Genomic DNA, 18,659 nt, shown 5'->3' on the forward strand with positions numbered 1-18,659 from the left:
ATTGCAGCGGTGTGTCTTGTCCCTTAGGTCTGTAGTGTGGTCACATCCACATCTCCTCTCGTCATCCCTTCCTAACATGAACATATCATATCCCAACACGGACATGTGAACTGAAGCTCTTGTTCAGGTGAATGTTAAAAAAAAAACAGTTTTGTAGTTACATGAACCATTTGCTTAAAAGTTTCTACTGCCACCATACCATGAATAAAATTTTGAATGTACATATACGATCGCCAGTCTCTTTGATTTCTGTTTTAAGGGTTGGGAATTAGGAGTATGGGAAAAAAGCCTCAGAAGTTTGAGTCAGATGTGTTCACAACTAATCTCACGTTGCAGATTTTCATTGATGTAACCAGTGACCTTAATGAGAAGTAAAATGTCAACTGTTAGAGAAAAGGGAAAACATAAAAAAAGCACAGAGGAAAATTGTTTGCCACTTTATTCCCCCTTTATGGACGAAAATGTTGTCCAAAATTGCAGGGGACATACACTAAAATAAAAATACAAAAAGGGTCTTCTATAAAAGGAAAAATATGAAAATACAAGGGCTGTGGGGGCGGCTATCAAAAACATGAAGCGCATTTGTGTACTGTATTTTTCGGACTATAAGTCACACTTATCTCATAGTTGGTTGGTCCTGCAACTTAAAACTCACACCTGACTAGGACCTTTCGGTTTACCTTAACTAGAATGCCACGTTGCATTGTGGAAAAGAATTCATGGCAGAGTTTTGCGCTTTTTGCTGCTGTCAATTGGATCCCACACTGGCAAGTTCGCTGGGGAGACTTGTTGCAGCAAACTGACCACTTCTACTCCCACTTCCATTTCTTTTGGCAGTTCATTTTGAAACCAAAAGAAAAGCTTCTCCATAGAAGCAAAAGTTTCAAATCCAACAAATCTCTTCCGCTGACGTCAACGTGATTCGGGAACGAGGACTTTGGGTGCGAGTCTGAGCTCTACTATCCTTGTCAGTTTTTGCAAAAATAATTCTGCCCCAAAATCTGACATAATCCACTACAACTCCTTGACGCATATTTTTTTTTTTTTTTTGGATTAGTGCGATTTATACTTCGAAGTGACTTATTGTCCAAAAAACACTGTGTGTGTATGGCGTCTGCGTACATACATATGCATATACAGTATATTTATACACACACACACACACACACACATTATGGTCGTCGCTAAAGACAAGGAAGACATCATTTCAGTCACATTCAAAGCGTTCACTTTTTGCCACATTTCATTTGTACCCTCTTGTCCACCACTTTCGTGGTTTGGAAAAAATGCTGAAAGAAAGCGTTCATCCACTCGGCTGTGTCAGCAAAGTTCATTGGGAGCGTTCATGAGGTAAGGCCTCCCTTCTCCTCCTTCAGCTGTCCTTGTCTAGCGTGGTTGCCAATGTCACAGTGGTGATGGGCTGCCCAATGCCGTGCACCTGCACCCGCGACATCTTCTTCTGCTCGCACTCCGCCACCAGGCAGTTGAGCTCGGCGGCGCTGTAGCCGATCAGGGTCCGCAGGTCACACACAAACTTGTACACAAAGCGCTTGCCCTGCACCTTACTGATCATGTCGCCGTCATAGTAATACCTGCAAGAGTGAAGATGCTGTTACGTACTGTTTGGAGCAAGGTTTCCCAAAACTCTAAACTTTGACTTCACTCGGTATGAATAAGTACTCAAATGTAAGTGCTTGCACTTATACCCGGTCTAAGAAAAAGTGCATCCCGTCATTTTAGTTATAGGGGAAGAAACATAGGCCAGTATTGTGGGATTTAAAAATCAATCAAATGGCTTTTTATTTTCTTTTTATCTAAAAATACCTACTGACCACAACTTGCGCAGTTGTTTCGGGTCAATATGTACACACGTGCAGCAGCATTGAAGTGCAAGCGTACCTGAGGGCTCTGCTGAGTTTCTCGTAGTTCATTGTGGGCTTGTTCTTCCGCTGGCCCCACTTTTGAGCCACCAGCTCGGGCTGGTTGAGCTTGAACTCTCCCTCCTCGCCCACCCAGGAGATGCAATCCCTGGCGTCTTTGTCCGTCAGCAGTTCCAGCAGGAACTGCCACAGCTGGATTTGACCGTTGTTGCCTGTCATCAGAGGAGTAGCTCATTCCTTGCATTATGGCTCCTGCATCCATTTTAACTTGTCCGGACTCAGTAAATGTGAAGGGACCGTCCTCTGTGGGGTCGACTCTACCTGTGCGGTTGCCGGGAGAACTGCGCTCCTCTCCCGAAATGCGGGGCGTCCTGGGTCCGCGGTTCTGCTTCAATACTTTAATGGCCGTGGGCGTGCTGACTTGGGCCGGGATTATCTGCACAGCTGGACAATCATGGACAAGATTGTACGCTCCTCAGCACAATAGAAGCAGTGAAATAATCTGGCCATCTGGTTTTAGGCAAAGTCTTGTCTTACGTTGATCGATGGTGACTGTGGCGTCCCCTCCGGACTGGTCCTGGCTTGCCAAAACATCTGAAAACCAAAACACGAACATCAGGATTCGTTCAAAACAAAATAAACCGCATCTGTGAAAATGACTTACATTTGCGGAGGAGTTCGAGGTGACTCCAGAGGATCTCTCCATTGGGCACTTTCTGAAGGAACTCTTCTTGGGTGAATGCGCAGAGGTTTCGGCCGGGGATGTGAATGCTCCCGATTTCCATTTCGTCAATGTTGAATTCTTTCATCACCCACACAGCCCAGTGGATCGCTTGGTCGGCCGTCCACAGAACGGGGTCTGAAAAAAGACAGAGTGAGAAAACCATAATAGCAAAGATGTCTGTTTCCACAAGCAGGTGTAAACTGTTTGGCATGCACACCTCCTCCAGTGTGTTCTCATTCCTCACCATATGGTATGCCCAGTCGGACTTGCTCCTTGCGGTAGCCTTCCAGCGCAGCGGCCCAGCGTGTCACCTGCTCCGAGGTCTCGTCGGACAGGCCGGATCGCTCCACGGCGATGAGCTGCCCCTCATCCACCAGCGAGCCCTCCTCCCCTGCTGCATCCGGGTCGATCACCACCTCCACCGTCTCGACGGGCTTCACTATCTCCAAGATGTTCAGCTTCTCCTCACCTGGATTACGGGGCAATAGCAAGTTTGGCTTGTGGTGCTGGGAAACTCGGGATTGTGCTCCAATCCTTACCCGGTTTGGTGATGAGCTGCAGGCTGAGCTGCACCGTGCCATCTGTTTTGACGCCCTGATCAAAGAGGCTGTGATCTGGGTGCAACTACAAAGGAGAAAATAACAGATGCATTTGCCATACACAACCTGGTCCTGGGTGACCTGACTTTCAAATAAAATGACTTCCCAAAAAGCATTTTGGGATCTCCATGCGGCGTTACCTGAATGTCCTGCAAGCATATATCATAAGTCTCCAGTGATATTTGGAGACGAGGCTCCAACAGCTTCTTCAAATTGCCGACCGGCTCGTTGATGTCGATGTCTTGCTGGATCAGGTCTGACGCCATGATGGTTTGTTCCTCCATGGTCCTAACGAGACAAGACGGGAAATCGAAACGGTGAAATTACGCGAGTACAATGGCTGAAAATTATGGGAAAGAAATTCAAGCGTTCTCACCCCTCCTCCAAGCATGCTTGTTTTTCTCGTTCGTCAATCTCGATCTCAATCATCTCTTCTGCTCCACTCTTGGACATCGTCTCTGAAAGAGTGGCGAGCTGCAGGGAGGTAGAGGTCAAAGGGATTTATTTCAAATGTATTTTGTGCTCAATATTACTGTGGGTTGATACTTTAGGTTTTACCATGAATTAATGCAACTGTAAAAAGATAATCACAGGAGAATTGTACATCATCTTAACTCGGGCGAAACTAAAATTAGTTTGAGTGGATCGGCAAAGATTTTTTGTTGTTTCTAATTTGCGTCCACAGGCAGAAATTTTACTTGTTGTCAATCCACACAAACGTTTATCCTTATTCCCCACCACTGTTGTTAGTATGTTTACATCTTCTTAAACTTGTTCCTATAGCTTTTGGTGACTTCCAGTGGCAGTGTACCATCTGTTTCCTGGAGACTTTTGAAAAATGAAAACAAAATGTGTTTCTTTGTGGTTATAAATATGATTGTGACACTGCGACATTCACAGTTTTAAAAGGATGTGCACAACACACTTGTGCAACCAAATTATTTTTATTTTTTACTTCCCCTCTCGAGAATATTTTTTTCTGGAGGGGACCTGTACAGATTAGCGGTACACATTAACGGTGGATAAGGTTTTTCCAGTGAATTATCTTCTCAATCTTCTGAATGTTCTTAGGTGACATTTCTTCAAATGCTAAATACCCCAATGCCTTTATTGAAGTGTGTCCAAAATGAAATTCCATGGTTTACAACATGTTTTCTCAAGTTGCTCATTACATTTTTAGATATACTGCACAGTATTCCTATTGTCAGATATGCCTTTTCTTACAACTTCATAGTTTTGATTATTTTACAAATGCTCTTACTATGTCACTCAAACTGTTTCCCCGTTCATTCTACTGAAGATAGCCTCATTATGTTGGCGCAATAAAGTAGATCAGACGAATATGTGATCTGAAATGCCAGATGTGGCCGCCATTTTGCATTCAGATAATAGCAGACAGCAAAATAGATGGTTATTTCTGAGGTATGTATACCTTTGTGTAACAATCAGAAAAATTGCATAATGTCAAGAGTCAAATGTCATTCAGAGTTAATGACTATTGTTAGGTTCACTTATGCACTTGTATCAACAGAGCATATTCGGCAACGTGTAAATTGTACCACCCACATTGTTGCTAGAAAGTTTATTTTGATCATTATGCATTTTTTGAGCAGGAAGTGTATTTCAGTGGGCTACCAAATTTGCTCTGTCAATAAATTCCATCATCAAACTTGTGGCTAAATTTAGGCCGTTATCTTTTTTTTTTTTTTCCCTAAACAGTTTTATAAATTGTGTTGACTACATTGTGATGGACAGCTATGAAATTTATATATTTATCCCATCTTTGCTATTATGGCCTAAATTTTGAAGTAACATTTTAAGAACAACTTTCAAGTATGGCTGATTCAGCACTGGAGACAATTACATATAAGCAGAATTCGAAATTGCAAAAGTGTTGTTGTTTTTTAAGTTAATAATCTTACATGAAAATGACCCATATGCATGGCCAAGCTATCTGTTGAATGATAATGGCAACCTCTTAAATTCTATTGGATCTATTGCGTTTTATGAAGGCGTTTTAATCGTGAAGAATCTCCAATATGCTCTTAAAGAAGGTGAAAGTGGTTAGTGAATGTGCTGGGGAGTTTACAAATGTAGTAAAGAGGTGGTGGCCTCCACGACTCCTACAGTACTTTGCCGCCTGGGACTGTCGACTGCTATCGGCTAACGTTAGCACACTCGAGGGCGAGGCTTTAGCGTCTTAAGGCCAAACGCTAGGCCAACGCACGTCAAAAGAGCCCCCCTTAAAATGTACATATACACGTTGCGAGGGTTCGGATGAATTAGCCACGAACTAAACGTCAGGTCGAGTAAGTTACTCGGTGACGCAGAGAGTGAACAAAGTTAGCAGCACATTTCCTAAGCGGCGGTGTTGGCGTGGGGCGAGGCAGCCCTCGTTACACAACCGCGGGTCCACCGTAAGCGCAAGAAACGCGTACGATTTCTCTATATGCACGCGGGGCTTCGTACTTTTCAAAAATATTAGCGTTAACTAGGACTTGAACTCTGAATGGGGGAAAGTTTGAGAAACGGAAATAGAATAAACGGAAACAAAACAGCATAGGGCAAATGGAAAGGAGCCGGAAATCCTGGCAAAGGTTTACTGCGTTGATAGACTTCCGAGAGCAAGCCGTCTGGGCAGCACACGCATTTCACGGCAAGACCATTAAATCCACGGAGGGACTAAAATCGAGATAGAATATTGTTACGATACACTCGGTTTAGCGGTAACGGTGTACAGACGGCGGCGAGGGGATCCAACAACGCCCTTTATCATTTGACGACGTATGTTACTCGGTGCGTTGGAAGCAGGCGGCTTGGCTAACCCCGCTAGCGAGACGGATAGCTTCCGTCTGGGAAAATCGTACAACAATTTCCCATCTTGTATATCTTCAACTTGCTACCACCGTTTCTTTGACGTTCGTGTAAATAAGGGTTTTTTTCTTTTGAGGTTCTAAGGCAGGCGGCCTCCATGCTAGGCTAACGACTGCTAACACGCTAAGCTAGCGGCAAAATAGCGGGAACACACCTAGCCCGAGCGAAGCTAACAAAATGGACTTTATTCGGAGCTACTCTAATGTTTCAAGAAACAACCATACCTCTTAAGCGTGGAGCCTTGGGTTTAAAGTGTCGAAACGTGATCAATAGGAAGTGGTAGCCTTAACAATATTCTCTCAGCCGAGGCGAACTTTTTGGTCAACAACTACTACTACTACACAGTACACACAAGAGAGGAGGGCGGGGACTAACTGGCATGATTGAAGTTACTTTAAAACTTGTGTAGGAATACGCATGCATATTTTTCAAGGTAGTTGACCCTAACTTTGTGTAGTTTATTGAGGCACATTGTGGATTGTTAAAACGGTCTTGTATTATGGTTGTAAATTAATATTCTCGTTTCATTCTTTTAGGTTTTTTCCCCCACGTATAACAAAATACTATATATCACTTTAAAAATAACGTTTTCATTACATTTTGCTTCCCCCTGGCAGAATTTATAATGTATAAACTTGTAAATATATATTATATTTAAATTTTGAATCGGGGGTGGGTCGAGGGTGAACTGTCCATCTGACAACTGAACAGTCAATAACGTCACTTAAACAAACAGCTATTCACATTCACGCACTAACTGGAGACTATAGTGTCTTCAGTGCACCTAACATGCATATTTTATTGCCGTGAGGAAGTTCACACAAGCAAAGAACTTGCAAATTTGAGACCTTATGTCCATTCAGCTTTTCAACCAGATTAATAAACCTATTTCTCTTTGTTCTCCTGTGCATCTGTTATCAATATATTAAAGTTAAATTGCTTTTAGAAAAACTAGGAAAATGTAACTTTACACTCCCAGGTTTTATGGTATCCATTGAGTTGCATTAATGCCAACATCTACTGTATCCTAAATTGACTAATGTCTCATATTTATATAAACAGGACACTTATAAATGGTCAATTTCAGACCCAAATAAAACAATACACAAGGGGTTGATTGTTGAAGATAAATTTAGCATAGTCCTTGAAATACACTGCTGGTCTTATTTTGAAAGCCGTTTTATACTGAAATGCACAGCAATGTGAATTTCTGGTGTTTCTTTCAGAATAAAGATGACGTTTCTTTCATTGCTGGTTTCCTCGTTTTTTGTGTGGAAATGTGTGATATAAATTGTTTACGGATGAACAGTGACTAACTTTGTCAAAATATGTTAAATTGTTATAGTTCATATGGCATTTTTTCTCTTTGGATGCCAATCAAACTTCATATTGCGCTGGCGGTTTCTTTTTTTATTGTGAAGGGGTGGGACGGAAAAACGTGGGGTTGCTACCTGGAAGGGTATAAGCTAGCCAAGATGGCTGAGTACTTGGCGTCGATTTTTGGGACAGAGAAAGACAAGTAAGGATTTTTTTACATAATTCGTCGTATAGTAGGGTCCATACTGTAAGTTTTGTATCGATTGGTGTTCCATACATGCTGTGGTTCGGCTTCAGAGGTGCTATATCATTAACTGCTAATGCTATTGAGCGTTAGTTAGCTAGCCGGTTGGCTAGCTAGAAAATGCCGCGCTGCTATCGTTTCTTGGCCTTCAAAACCAACATGCGAGTAGTGCTGGAATACTCCCACGAGTTGACGTTACGGGTTAAAATTATAATATCTTAATGTCTTAAATCAAGGGAAGTGGTTCTTTAATGGATTATGTGCGTAGTAGCAGGGTTCAAGACAAGTCTTTGTTTGAATGAAAACGCCGCGAAGCGTGCTATGTAGCATCTCGATCCCGATCCAATATCAGTTCGGCGTATGAGACACAACAATGTGTGCTGTGACCCAAAACGGATTTAAATTTGCATCCCGATCCAATATCAGTCCGGCGTAGGGGACACAACAATGGGTGCTGTAACCCAAAACGGATTTAAATTGGAGTCTATTTCTCAATTGTTGATTTTGAACTGTAATATTGAAACGAAGGCTAACTAAGTAATCCACGAGATCCTACTTTTCTTGCTCACTTTCAGTGGCAATGTTACACACTCAATAGATTTAATCAATATATATATTTCATTTTATTATTTTTTCACACTTTTGATTTGAGATCATTATAATTATGGAGGTCAGCGTATGCATGCAATACGGCACCTCGCAAAAGTCTACATTTTGAACTGACGACTTCTAGAACAGTCCTAGGAATTTTGGTGACCCCTGTTTCTAACTCAAAATAATGCTGGACTTTCTTGTGCTTCTTTCCCCAGAGTAAATTGCTCCTTTTACTTTAAAATTGGTGCCTGTCGACATGGGGACCGTTGTTCCAGATTACACAATAAACCAACTTTCAGCCAGGTAGAGTCCTTTTATCGTTTCCAGCAAATATACTATTGCATCAGACACACCTGCAGAATCTAATGAGATCTGATGCAAATGTTGTGATTTTGTGCGCCTTGGGTTTCAGACCATCGCCCTCCTGAACATTTACCGCAATCCTCAGAACAGCGCCCAGTCTGCTGATGGCCTCACCTGTAAGTGTCCTGATTTATAGAATGATGATAATAAATGCATTTAAATTCAGTGCTGGCATGTGTATAGTCATTCTCCGTTGTGTCCACTAGGTGCCATCAGTGACATGGAAATGCAGGAGCACTATGATGAGTTTTTTGAGGTAAGAATGGTTTCCAAATTGTTGCTTTTCAGTGCATCTACTCCTCTTAGTACCCAGATAAAATGCTCTGGTTGCTCCGCCTGTCGTGCTCTTAGGAGGTCTTCACAGAAATGGAGGAGAAGTATGGCGAGGTGGAGGAAATGAACGTGTGCGACAACCTGGGAGACCACCTTGTGGGAAACGTGTATGTGAAGGTTGGTGTCCAGTCGCCTATTTTACCTGTCGTCCCTTTTTTTTTAAGTCGTCATTGTTTCCTTGTAGTTCCGTTGTGAAGAGGATGCCGAGAAGGCAGTGATTGACTTGAACAATCGCTGGTTCAACGGACAACCCATTCATGCGGAGCTCTCTCCTGTCACAGACTTCAGGGAAGCTTGCTGTCGCCAGTATGAAATGGGGTGAGTGTGTGCGCTAGATGGGTGGATATGGGTGGGGCACATAGTGGTAGTGCTCATCGTCACCAAGGGGCAGGCTAGGCGAAGGTCGGCCACGTCCAGGTTCCGACGAGCACGAGTGAGCTGGTCCCTCACAGGGGTCACGGCTGCGAGGCGCACTGGCCAGATGAGCGGGACTGTCGTTGACTCACGCCGGTCCCGACCAATGCGCGCAGCCAGGCACGGGAAAAACATCCGATCCGAGCCAAGGTGCGGTAGAAGGCACTGGCGTCGCCGAATGGATGGCCCCGACCATGGCCACATATCGTTGCGGGCCAAATCCATATTACAAACAAAAAGAAAGAGAAATGAAGGAAAGAAAAAGAGAACACTGCTGGGAGGCTGCCATAAAAAAAAAAAAAGACTTCCATGAACAGCTGGGACTTGTACAATTAAAGAGCCTTGGGGAAGAACAAATGTTTTTGCTTTAATATTTTGCAGTTTATAGGGATTATTATTAATTAGATGATTTCAGCGGTAAAAGGTTAATAGTTCTTCCATCATCAATTTGACAATAATTGTTTTACATGTACACGTAATACCTCTAAAAATCATTTAGCCATTTGCTGTCAACTGAAAATGACATCGCACTTGCTAACACCACATGACTAAACCCACAAAAGAGCTGAGCTGTCTCATTTAAGATAAGTAGATTATTGTGACAGGCCTACACAAGAGTTACAAAATGTGCAATAAAATCAACGATGTCTGTCGCAGCAGACCTGCATGGAAGTACTTTGCTTGTCTGACAGCTGTTGTCTGTGCTCTGTATTCCTCTCGTCACAGAGAATGCACTCGAGGCGGCTTCTGCAATTTCATGCACCTGAAGCCCATTTCACGTGAGCTGAGGAGAGAGTTGTATGGACGCCGCCGGAAGGGAGGGTACGTACGTCTAATCAGAGACCAAACTGACACCATTGCAAATTTGCTAATGGTATTGGTGCGTGGTGCAAATTATGAAGCAATCCAAATGTCTTTGCATTTGGAAATGATTGCTCATTTGTCCCTCCTCCGTGTAGTCGTCACAGGACCCGCTCACGTTCCAGAGACCGCCGATCCCGCTCAAGGGACCGAGACAGAGGAGACCGAGGAGATCGAGGAGGCCGAGGGGGCGGACGCGACCACGATAGACGCCGCTCCAGAGACAGAGAGCGCTCGGGACGTTTCTGAACCATGAGCCAAGACGTCTTGCTTCCTTGTTCCATTCTCACCAATTGCTTTTTTTTCCCCCCCCCTCTCTCTCCTTTTTTTAAGTTTGTACCCTCCCAATTGTACTGTAGGAAGAATTGAGTGGTGCCACATGTTGAAGCTGTGACGGCTCTAAGTAACTTGTTATGCTCTAAAATGACTTTCACCCCATTAAAATTTTTATGTAACGGTGATGTATGTCATCTGTCTGCATAACCTTTTAGGCTCCATCAGTTGTCAGCTTTAATACAGTAGTAAGACTCACATTTTAATTTGTGACATTTGTCCAGTTATAGTCAGAACACTCGCCATTAGTGACCCATTTGAGCAGTAAGTAGCTTTGCCGGTTCAGGGAATCAAACAAAATGCTTTTTAGCCATGCTGCGATTCTTATGATTCTTTAATGATGTGTAATTGGTAGATAAAAAGGAATGAAATATGAGATGAATGTCTTCTTTTCCCACCTTGACATCTTGTATAGAAACTAAGTAGAACTTTGCAGTCAAGCAACATGCACTGAGTCACATCATGGGGTGCTGGCCTCCAATAACGTCATCATTTTCCCCTCTGATTGATTGGTGATGTCTAGCTGAGTTAGATTCACAAAATATGTGCACATATGAATGCATTTGCTAATAATCACCCCGCAGAGGGTGTCTTTCGTTTGCATTTTTGAAAATACATTTGGCATTTTAGAGACTTTGATTCTGAACTGCTCCAGCTATAGCTACCCTGTAACAAATGACTCAGCTGAAAGCGTCAAATTGACACAAATGTGTGCTTTCACACTGTGACACGGTATCCTTCAATCAGATAATGTGATGTGCCTAAAACGATCGTGAATGAATGTGATGATTTTTTTTTTTTTTTTTTATTACACCCGGCCTTGCTCTTGTTGACTTTGACTGGGCTTTGACGCCATCAAAAAAGAAGAGGACAGACACGTGCAATCATTTGACGACCACAAACCCCATGCTTGTGTGCGTGCGCGCGCGCATGCTGATGAGCAGAGTATGCGAGTTCAATTCAGACGGATGACGCATGTCCGCTTCCCTCTCGGCCTTTCACGCACTCCTTTGCCCGTTGCGAATAACCGCAGAAACTGGTGAAGTTGTTGCCTCGGAGCCGAGAGTCTCGTGAGGGCTGAAGATAAAATGAGCAGATGATGCCTTTTATGAACCGCTTAAATTACCCCAAAACTTGCACGTCAGAAAAACCCTGGCTTGAACAGTCTTGAGTCTAGCCCCCCTGTCAATTTGGAGAATTTGCAATGTATTCCAGCAATTTTGCAATGACATTTTGGCTTGAACAATATGTGCCAAGTGAGTGTTAAGATGCTCACATTATTCCTAATCAACAAAATAAAACTGCCAGCTATCACCAGCAACAATCCTATTGAAGATTCCCTATACCACAGGTGTCAAACTCATGGCCCGGGGGCCAGATACGGCCCGCCACATCATTTTATGTGGCCCGCGAAGACAAATTGTGCATCAAATTCGTGTCATTACTAGAATTGCAAATTGTCTTCACTTTCAATAATCTCTTTTTTTTTTTTAATATTTGACCGGTTTTTCTCGTCTGATTTGAAAACGAGTTATTTGTCAGTTTGTTTTGTAGCTTTTACTGTATATAATATGAGATGCTCATACATTGATTTGGGTTGACAGTCATAATGGCCCTCCGAAAGAAGCTATGGCTACAATGCGGCCCGCGAAAAGTTTGACAACCCTGCCCTATACATAAATACATACACATTCCTGTGATAAAATTCCTCCTGTCATTATTTGCTTTAAAGATGTTTAAGGATGCCTCCATCTATATAGGAAGTGCACCTGAGTTAAATCTACATATGAGTTAGTTTCTTTAACTTCCTCTGAATTCCTCAGGCAATTGTCATTTAGAGTTGTGACGTAGTGTTGCTTTCAGTGGTACTATGTAAATGGGTTCACTGTGAGACAAGGACACAAGGAGATATTACCCACCCACATCACAAACACATACACACTTGTGTGTGAGTGACACGTCCCTGCAAGTGACACAAACGTCACCTCAGCATTCACACAGCACTCAGCTCCAGGCAGGAAGTTCGTCAGCGCTCTGTTGCCTTTGCTTATGTCACCTCGGCCTCTTGTCCCACTGTCCAATCATGTCCCCGCTATCCACACAGGTGGGGAGGGGAGGGGGCTTGGGGGTGAGGTTGAGAGGAGGAGGGGTGACCACGGCACCTGCAGTCACGACCCCGTGTCTGGGAGTTTGCGTCACATGGAGGCGGCTCTGATAACGCTTGATTGTCACGTCTATTAGTGGAGGGGGGGGGGGGGGGGTCGCTCAATAGGAGGTGAAAATAGCTCCACTCTCTCTCTCTCTTTCTGTCTGACTGGAAAGAAACATTCTGTAGTGCTTGTCACCGTGATGTCACACATCCATTTGGCGAAAACCGGCCTATCCTATTTGACTTTTGTCCAAGATGCCAGATACATGTATAAAATGTAAGCAAGCACAAAGAGGACATGGAAATTCCACACAAGTGGGGCCTGAGCTGAAATTCAAATCCGAAGCTCAGATCTGTGAGGCAAATGAACAAATGAACTGACTTTTGTACAGTTTTCAACTAAAACAAAAACATAATTAGTCTGCAGATTTTGCAATCTTTACATTGCTGCTCAGAACCCCTGTCGCAACCACTTTCAGGGTCTGTAGGAAGACAGAGACAACATGTCATAACATGGATTATGTATGTATGTATGTATTTATTTATTTATTTTAGATTAAGGACACTGATAGACAGCCTGGAGGAGAATACCGACATAGATAAAAGCAGAATTGGACCCATGGTAGACAGTGTGATCATTGTGTGGGTGTGAGTTGTGTCGTTATGCTTCACAAATAATCCCCTTCAGCAGAGTGCAGCTGTTTGAAAATAACCTTTGAACTCTATATTACTCTCTCAAACACTTTGATCAAATAAAGTAAAATAAAATATTTTTTCCCATGACCACTGCTGTATTATATGAATATGTATTCTATTATAAATAAGAATACATATTAAGCAATTTAATCATTATATATTTTATTGACTTATTTAGTTCATTTTAGCACAAAAAACAAAATTGATACAAGGAGTCCAACCACTGACGTTTGGCTTTCCTGTTACGACAGCTAAAGTTCAGCAGCTGGTGCAGCTTTTTAAATACTTGATGATATTCTAGAGCCACATGACTGTGTAGGAGAAACAAATACGAAAAGAATTCAAGTCTGCCATTTAATTTTCTCATTTTGTTTGCATCCTGAGCCTTGCTCTTTTCTATCTCCTCTGCAAATTTTGCAGGTTATTGACGTCCGCAGCATGTCCCCGCCCCCCATCCTGTTCGTTAGTGACCTTGCACAGCTCCAGCTTATGCAACATTCGCAGAGCTGTGTCATGACCGAGATGTCCACAGCCACTGCTACCCGACACACACAGGACAGTATTCATACAACCTCCATACTAAATTAACAAGTAAGTCTTTATATGATGATTTTTCAAATGGTGGCTTGGTTTGACTTTTTAACTGTGTAACAGGAAAGTCGGATATCAAGTTTGTAATGAGTATGGATATTTAGTGGAACTGCGGTCAGACATAATGCTGTTTGAAAGAGAATAGTTTCAGAATAAGCGCAAACATTTCATGCAGAAAGTTCCCTTGCATCTCTGGTTAAAAAAAATGCAATTTGTTTCAGTGTTATTTTTGTAAACTTGGCCCCCCCACCCAGCCTCAAAATCCTATGTACGGCCCTGGAGGCAGGACAAAACATAAAAGGACATAAGACAATAAAAGGACACAAGACAATAAAAGGACAGACAAAGTGGCCCCACAGCTCGCGATTGCTTCTTAATCAACATCAGCACACAGATGTTATCTGGAGTTTTTGCAGAGGCACGAGGACAGAGCATCAAATATATATTATGAGCAATTGTGCATCCTCAGCGTTTTATGACTGTCACATTAAAGTGTCACCCTCCAAAGCCTTGCAGCGACACATGTTTGTAGATTGTAAGAATTGTTATGGTGACTCAGGATTTTCCATCCTGAGAGCCCCTATCCTCCCCATTACCACCCCCCCCCCCCCCCCTATGTCCTACGTCAATGCATGCAGACAGCTGGGTCTCGGGTTTTCCAGCTCAAAGAGCCGTGAGAGCTGCAGCCAGCTGGTTTTGCTCGCTCACTTTTTACAGGCTCGTGATCGCAGCCTGTATGATCATGATCACAGGGTTTGTCTGCGGCGGGTGTTGAGTATAAAATAAAATAACCAAAACATCACTCATAAAGCAGTCATCAGAAATTGATCTGAATCTTGCTCCAGCAAAGGAACCATATTTGGTCACTTAAGTGAGTGTTTGCAATGAAACCCGAAAGACTTGTTGTAAGACAGAAGAACCACTACAATTGTCTTGACCAATAAGTTATATCTATTAGAGGTGCAATAATTAATCATCAACTAATTGATTGTCAAATTAATTGGTCTTATTTTGACAGTCAATTAATCGATTATAGACCTTGTTAAATTTGAAATTGTCCACATTCAATGAATTTCAGCCTCTCAACAGTAAATACTCTCAAATTTCTACAGTCATCTATTATAGCAGACTGGTTGTGTTTTTCAAATTAAATCATTTGCCAATGTTTACTTTTAAGTTGGAGAACAATAATCAACATTTTTGTTTTCCAGTTTCCCGCCAGCCATAGATAATGAATAGCTCCATAAAGGACAGCAAGGATTAACCAGAATGTAATTTGTACATGTGCGTCTTTTGGCCACAATAGTATTGTTGTGGAAAATTAAGAAATTTACCAAATATTCACATAGGATTTGGCCTGTCGGCAGCAATAAACTCCAAACTTTGAGGTATTCAGTAGGAAAATTTGGGGAGGAAATAACTCATGAGCTTGGTCCTTGAGAATTAGAGCGTTATCACAGTGATCTGATGGGAAAAGTTCCAACATGAAAATAAAAAAGAAGAGAAAATAGACTCATATCCCAGGGCACAGACTCCTAATTACTTCAACAAATCCCAAAAGAGTCTCCATGACGAGATGTTCTGGCTCAAATCACTCATGCTCACTGCTGCCAATGCACATCGTCATTTTGTCCTCCGGACGGTTGTGCCAACATGACACACTTAGGGGAGAACAAAACCATGGACATTCTGCACACTACACGTATGATGTAATGATGACCTTATTATTAAGTATTACTTCAACGTGTTCATTAATGTGGTAGTAAAAAAGTAAATATTTGCCTCCCAACACTATGTTAGTAATCCTCACTGCAGACACACACACACATGCTCACGTGACAACCATGTGGCGTGACGGTTTCTGGTGTCACTTAATCGCAACGTAAGTCGAGTGAGGCACCTGCCGTGACCCCGAGTTTCCTCCTCTGATAGTCATGTGTCACATGTGATGCAATTAGAGGCACACACCACTAGCGACGTGCGATAACATATCATAGAGGTTTTTCTTCACTTTTTAACATTCATGCTTATCATATAAGTGTGATAAGTTCAATCAATCAATCAATCAATGCAAAAGGGAGCATATATTTAATTTAAACAATAAAGGGCCTAAAATTGAGCCACATGTTAATTCATGGCTTTTGAGGAACATGCATTCAAACGTAACCCAAAAGTTAACCTCTTAATAGTAAAATGTGAATGACATTGTCTATGTTGACGCTGGTGTCTTTCAAAAATGTTTCCACATAGTCCACACAACTTCAAATGTGCATTGTGATTTTGAATTATGAGTCTCAAAGGCCAAAGAAATGCACCGATTTAAGCTCTCTTATGGATCTCCAGCCAATGTATAAATACATAAATAGCTGCAGATATGTCTTCAATAAGCTGGACAGTGTGAAGCTGGGATGGTTTGAAGCTTTTGAGAAACATGTCTCCCAAAATGAGCTGGCAGCAGTTGGCCGTGTGTTAAATACGCAGCTGTCTACCAGTGGCTTGAGTTACACGAATGAAAGGTGAAGCGCTCCATCAGGAGTGTAGAAAGACAATCTGCAAAGGAGAGCTAAATCGGAACGCCGTTGCTCGGCTGAGTGGGCAGCAGCCATAATGGAAAGGAATGCCTGTCAAGGAATGCTCATGGAGCTGCTGTGCAATATTAACAGAGGCCCGACGTGCGTCATAGCACTCACAGATGACAGCCCGGTGTGTGTGTGTGTGAGAGAGAGAGAGATCTGCCATTACTGTGCTACAGTAAGCTGATGTATGCAGTGTCCTAATTACAAGTCTGTGCATGCACTTCATCCCAAAGTGTAGGTTGACTACTTAGTGACAGATGGGAACGTTAAAAGCACCCAAAATGATTGATTTGTTGTTCTGAAGTGAGCACTGTGCTTGACAAAAGCCTGCCCTCTGAACTACAATGATTGTCCAAAAGGGAGAGTCAAGTCAAAAACGTTCTTCATATTTATATTTTATAAAAATAAAATGACATAATTAAGAAGATTAAATGATAAATTGTTCATAATCAATTTGATTAATGATATCACATATTGCTGGTGTCGGCCGGAATCCTCGTATCTGCGAAACCTCGAGACCTCAAAAATAGATCTTTAGTTTGACCATTAGCATTGCATCGTGAAAAAGAACAATTAAGACATTTTTGACAATTTAGATTGGTTAATGATTTGTAAAAGTAACACCTACACGTCTGAAAAGACCAATAGTATAGATTAGTATCGATGCTAATGTAAATACTGCGTACCTGATACAGATGCAGTAAACAATGAAAGGCCATACAGACACACAAATATGTACGGCTTGTGACCTTTTTACCGAGCAGCTCGTGAAAGGAGCACTGCTGCAAACATATTGGCTCGCTCGCATTGACTAACAAGCACATTGCAACACACAGTCAACAACACTATGCGAACGCCTGAATTACTATAACGCCAAGGACACATGCATGTATGCATCCAAAATAATCAGGCGAAGCTTCATCATCCAACAAAACAATGACCTAAGACACACTGCCAACACAACAAATGTCAAAGGTCTCGGAAGGGACAAGACAATCACCGCACCTAAACTCAATAGAGCATGCATTCTACTTCCTGAAGAGGATAAACTCTCAGAAACAAAGAAGGACTGAAAAAGGCTGCAGTAAATGCTTGATAAAGCATTTGAAATGAATGAAGCAAACAGTTTGGTGAAGTCAATGTTTTCCAGGCTCAATACAGTTTTTCAAGTGGCTAAGTTCCAGTACTCACTAAAAAAGTGGGTGGCTTCAAACAAAAGGTGCTCTGTCCTGAGTTATTCAACACAATTGTACATCCCAAGAAAGAAAAGCTGAAATTCTGAACTTTTGTGCGATACTCATCTTTTGATCCAGTTGTCTCCAGTATTTAAAAAAAAAAAAACCTGAAAAAAAAGCTGTTCTAATACTTTTGGATGGGACTGTAAGTTAAGACACTATTGTATGACTGTATTCGTGAACCTTTCGGTATTTCACGGACATCAAGGAGCTATTAAGAAAACAATGATGCAACATCAGCTGTAAACACAAACTCACACAATCAGAATTGTCAGGAAGTCGGCCATTGAGCCGTGTCAGATAAGTGCGCCGCTAATTGGGCCTACGTGAGGGGGGAAAGGAGACACATGCGTCACGCCGCATAATGGAGCTCTTTGACAGGAAGAGAATGAATGCGGTGCGCGGAGGGCTGTAGCAAAGTCAACAAACAAGCTCAGCGGGACTTTCTGTTCACACAGCTCGGGAAATAGTTTCCATTTAGGGGACATTTTCTAGAAAAGTGACATTTTAATTGCTCACATCCTAATTCAAAAAAATCCGGGTAGTTTCCCTAACACTGGGTAGCTGTTGATTTGGAGCATAATGGATTACTTTTATCCAAGGTTGGGTTAATTATAGTTTGACCCAGCAGGTTGAGATTGGAATGCTAAAGAGCTGAATAGGCTTGTCATTTCTGAAAATGAAGTAAATGTAATGTTCTTGATAACCAGCCAACCGATTTTTGGTAGCTTTAACTCATCAGTTATTACGACTTTAGATTTGAGACCCAAAGTTGGTTTGTGACATGCCTGCTCAAGCATCAAGTGTGAAATAACATAACTCGTGACTACTTTTTTTAAACAGTCGGAAAATCAAAAAGGGAAGTGAGAAATTTCA

The 18,659-nt window shown here is 42.2% G+C and overlaps 2 protein-coding genes across 3 annotated transcripts; one reads left to right on the forward strand and one right to left on the reverse strand.

Moving 5' to 3' along the window:
- Nucleotides 1–424: 424 nt before the first annotated feature.
- Nucleotides 425–6,433, reverse strand: gabpa (GA binding protein transcription factor subunit alpha). 2 transcript variants are annotated; one of them, XM_037280813.1, is made up of 10 exons: nucleotides 6,302–6,433; nucleotides 3,580–3,677; nucleotides 3,344–3,491; nucleotides 3,144–3,228; nucleotides 2,849–3,073; nucleotides 2,545–2,739; nucleotides 2,418–2,474; nucleotides 2,202–2,324; nucleotides 1,900–2,092; nucleotides 425–1,592 (listed from the first exon to the last, which is right to left on the reverse strand). In XM_037280813.1, exons 2-10 carry the CDS (start codon nucleotides 3,654–3,656, stop codon nucleotides 1,373–1,375), a joined length of 1,323 nt encoding a protein of 440 aa, XP_037136708.1. In that variant the 5' UTR covers nucleotides 3,657–3,677; nucleotides 6,302–6,433; the 3' UTR covers nucleotides 425–1,372. The 2 variants fall into 2 exon arrangements, with proteins under 2 accessions (XP_037136708.1, XP_037136709.1); XM_037280814.1 differs by lacking the exon at nucleotides 6,302–6,433 and adding an exon at nucleotides 3,942–4,171.
- A 1,056-nt stretch (nucleotides 6,434–7,489) lies between these two features.
- u2af1 (U2 small nuclear RNA auxiliary factor 1) lies at nucleotides 7,490–10,664 on the forward strand. Its single transcript, XM_037280816.1, has 8 exons — nucleotides 7,490–7,596; nucleotides 8,448–8,535; nucleotides 8,645–8,711; nucleotides 8,802–8,851; nucleotides 8,947–9,045; nucleotides 9,113–9,246; nucleotides 10,069–10,164; nucleotides 10,302–10,664. Exons 1-8 carry the CDS (start codon nucleotides 7,553–7,555, stop codon nucleotides 10,450–10,452), a joined length of 729 nt encoding a protein of 242 aa, XP_037136711.1. The 5' UTR covers nucleotides 7,490–7,552; the 3' UTR covers nucleotides 10,453–10,664.
- The last annotated feature ends 7,995 nt before the right edge of the window (nucleotides 10,665–18,659 follow it).

Source organism: Syngnathus acus, chromosome 21 (assembly GCF_901709675.1).
Source record: "Syngnathus acus chromosome 21, fSynAcu1.2, whole genome shotgun sequence".
Taxonomy (NCBI): domain Eukaryota; kingdom Metazoa; phylum Chordata; class Actinopteri; order Syngnathiformes; family Syngnathidae; genus Syngnathus; species Syngnathus acus.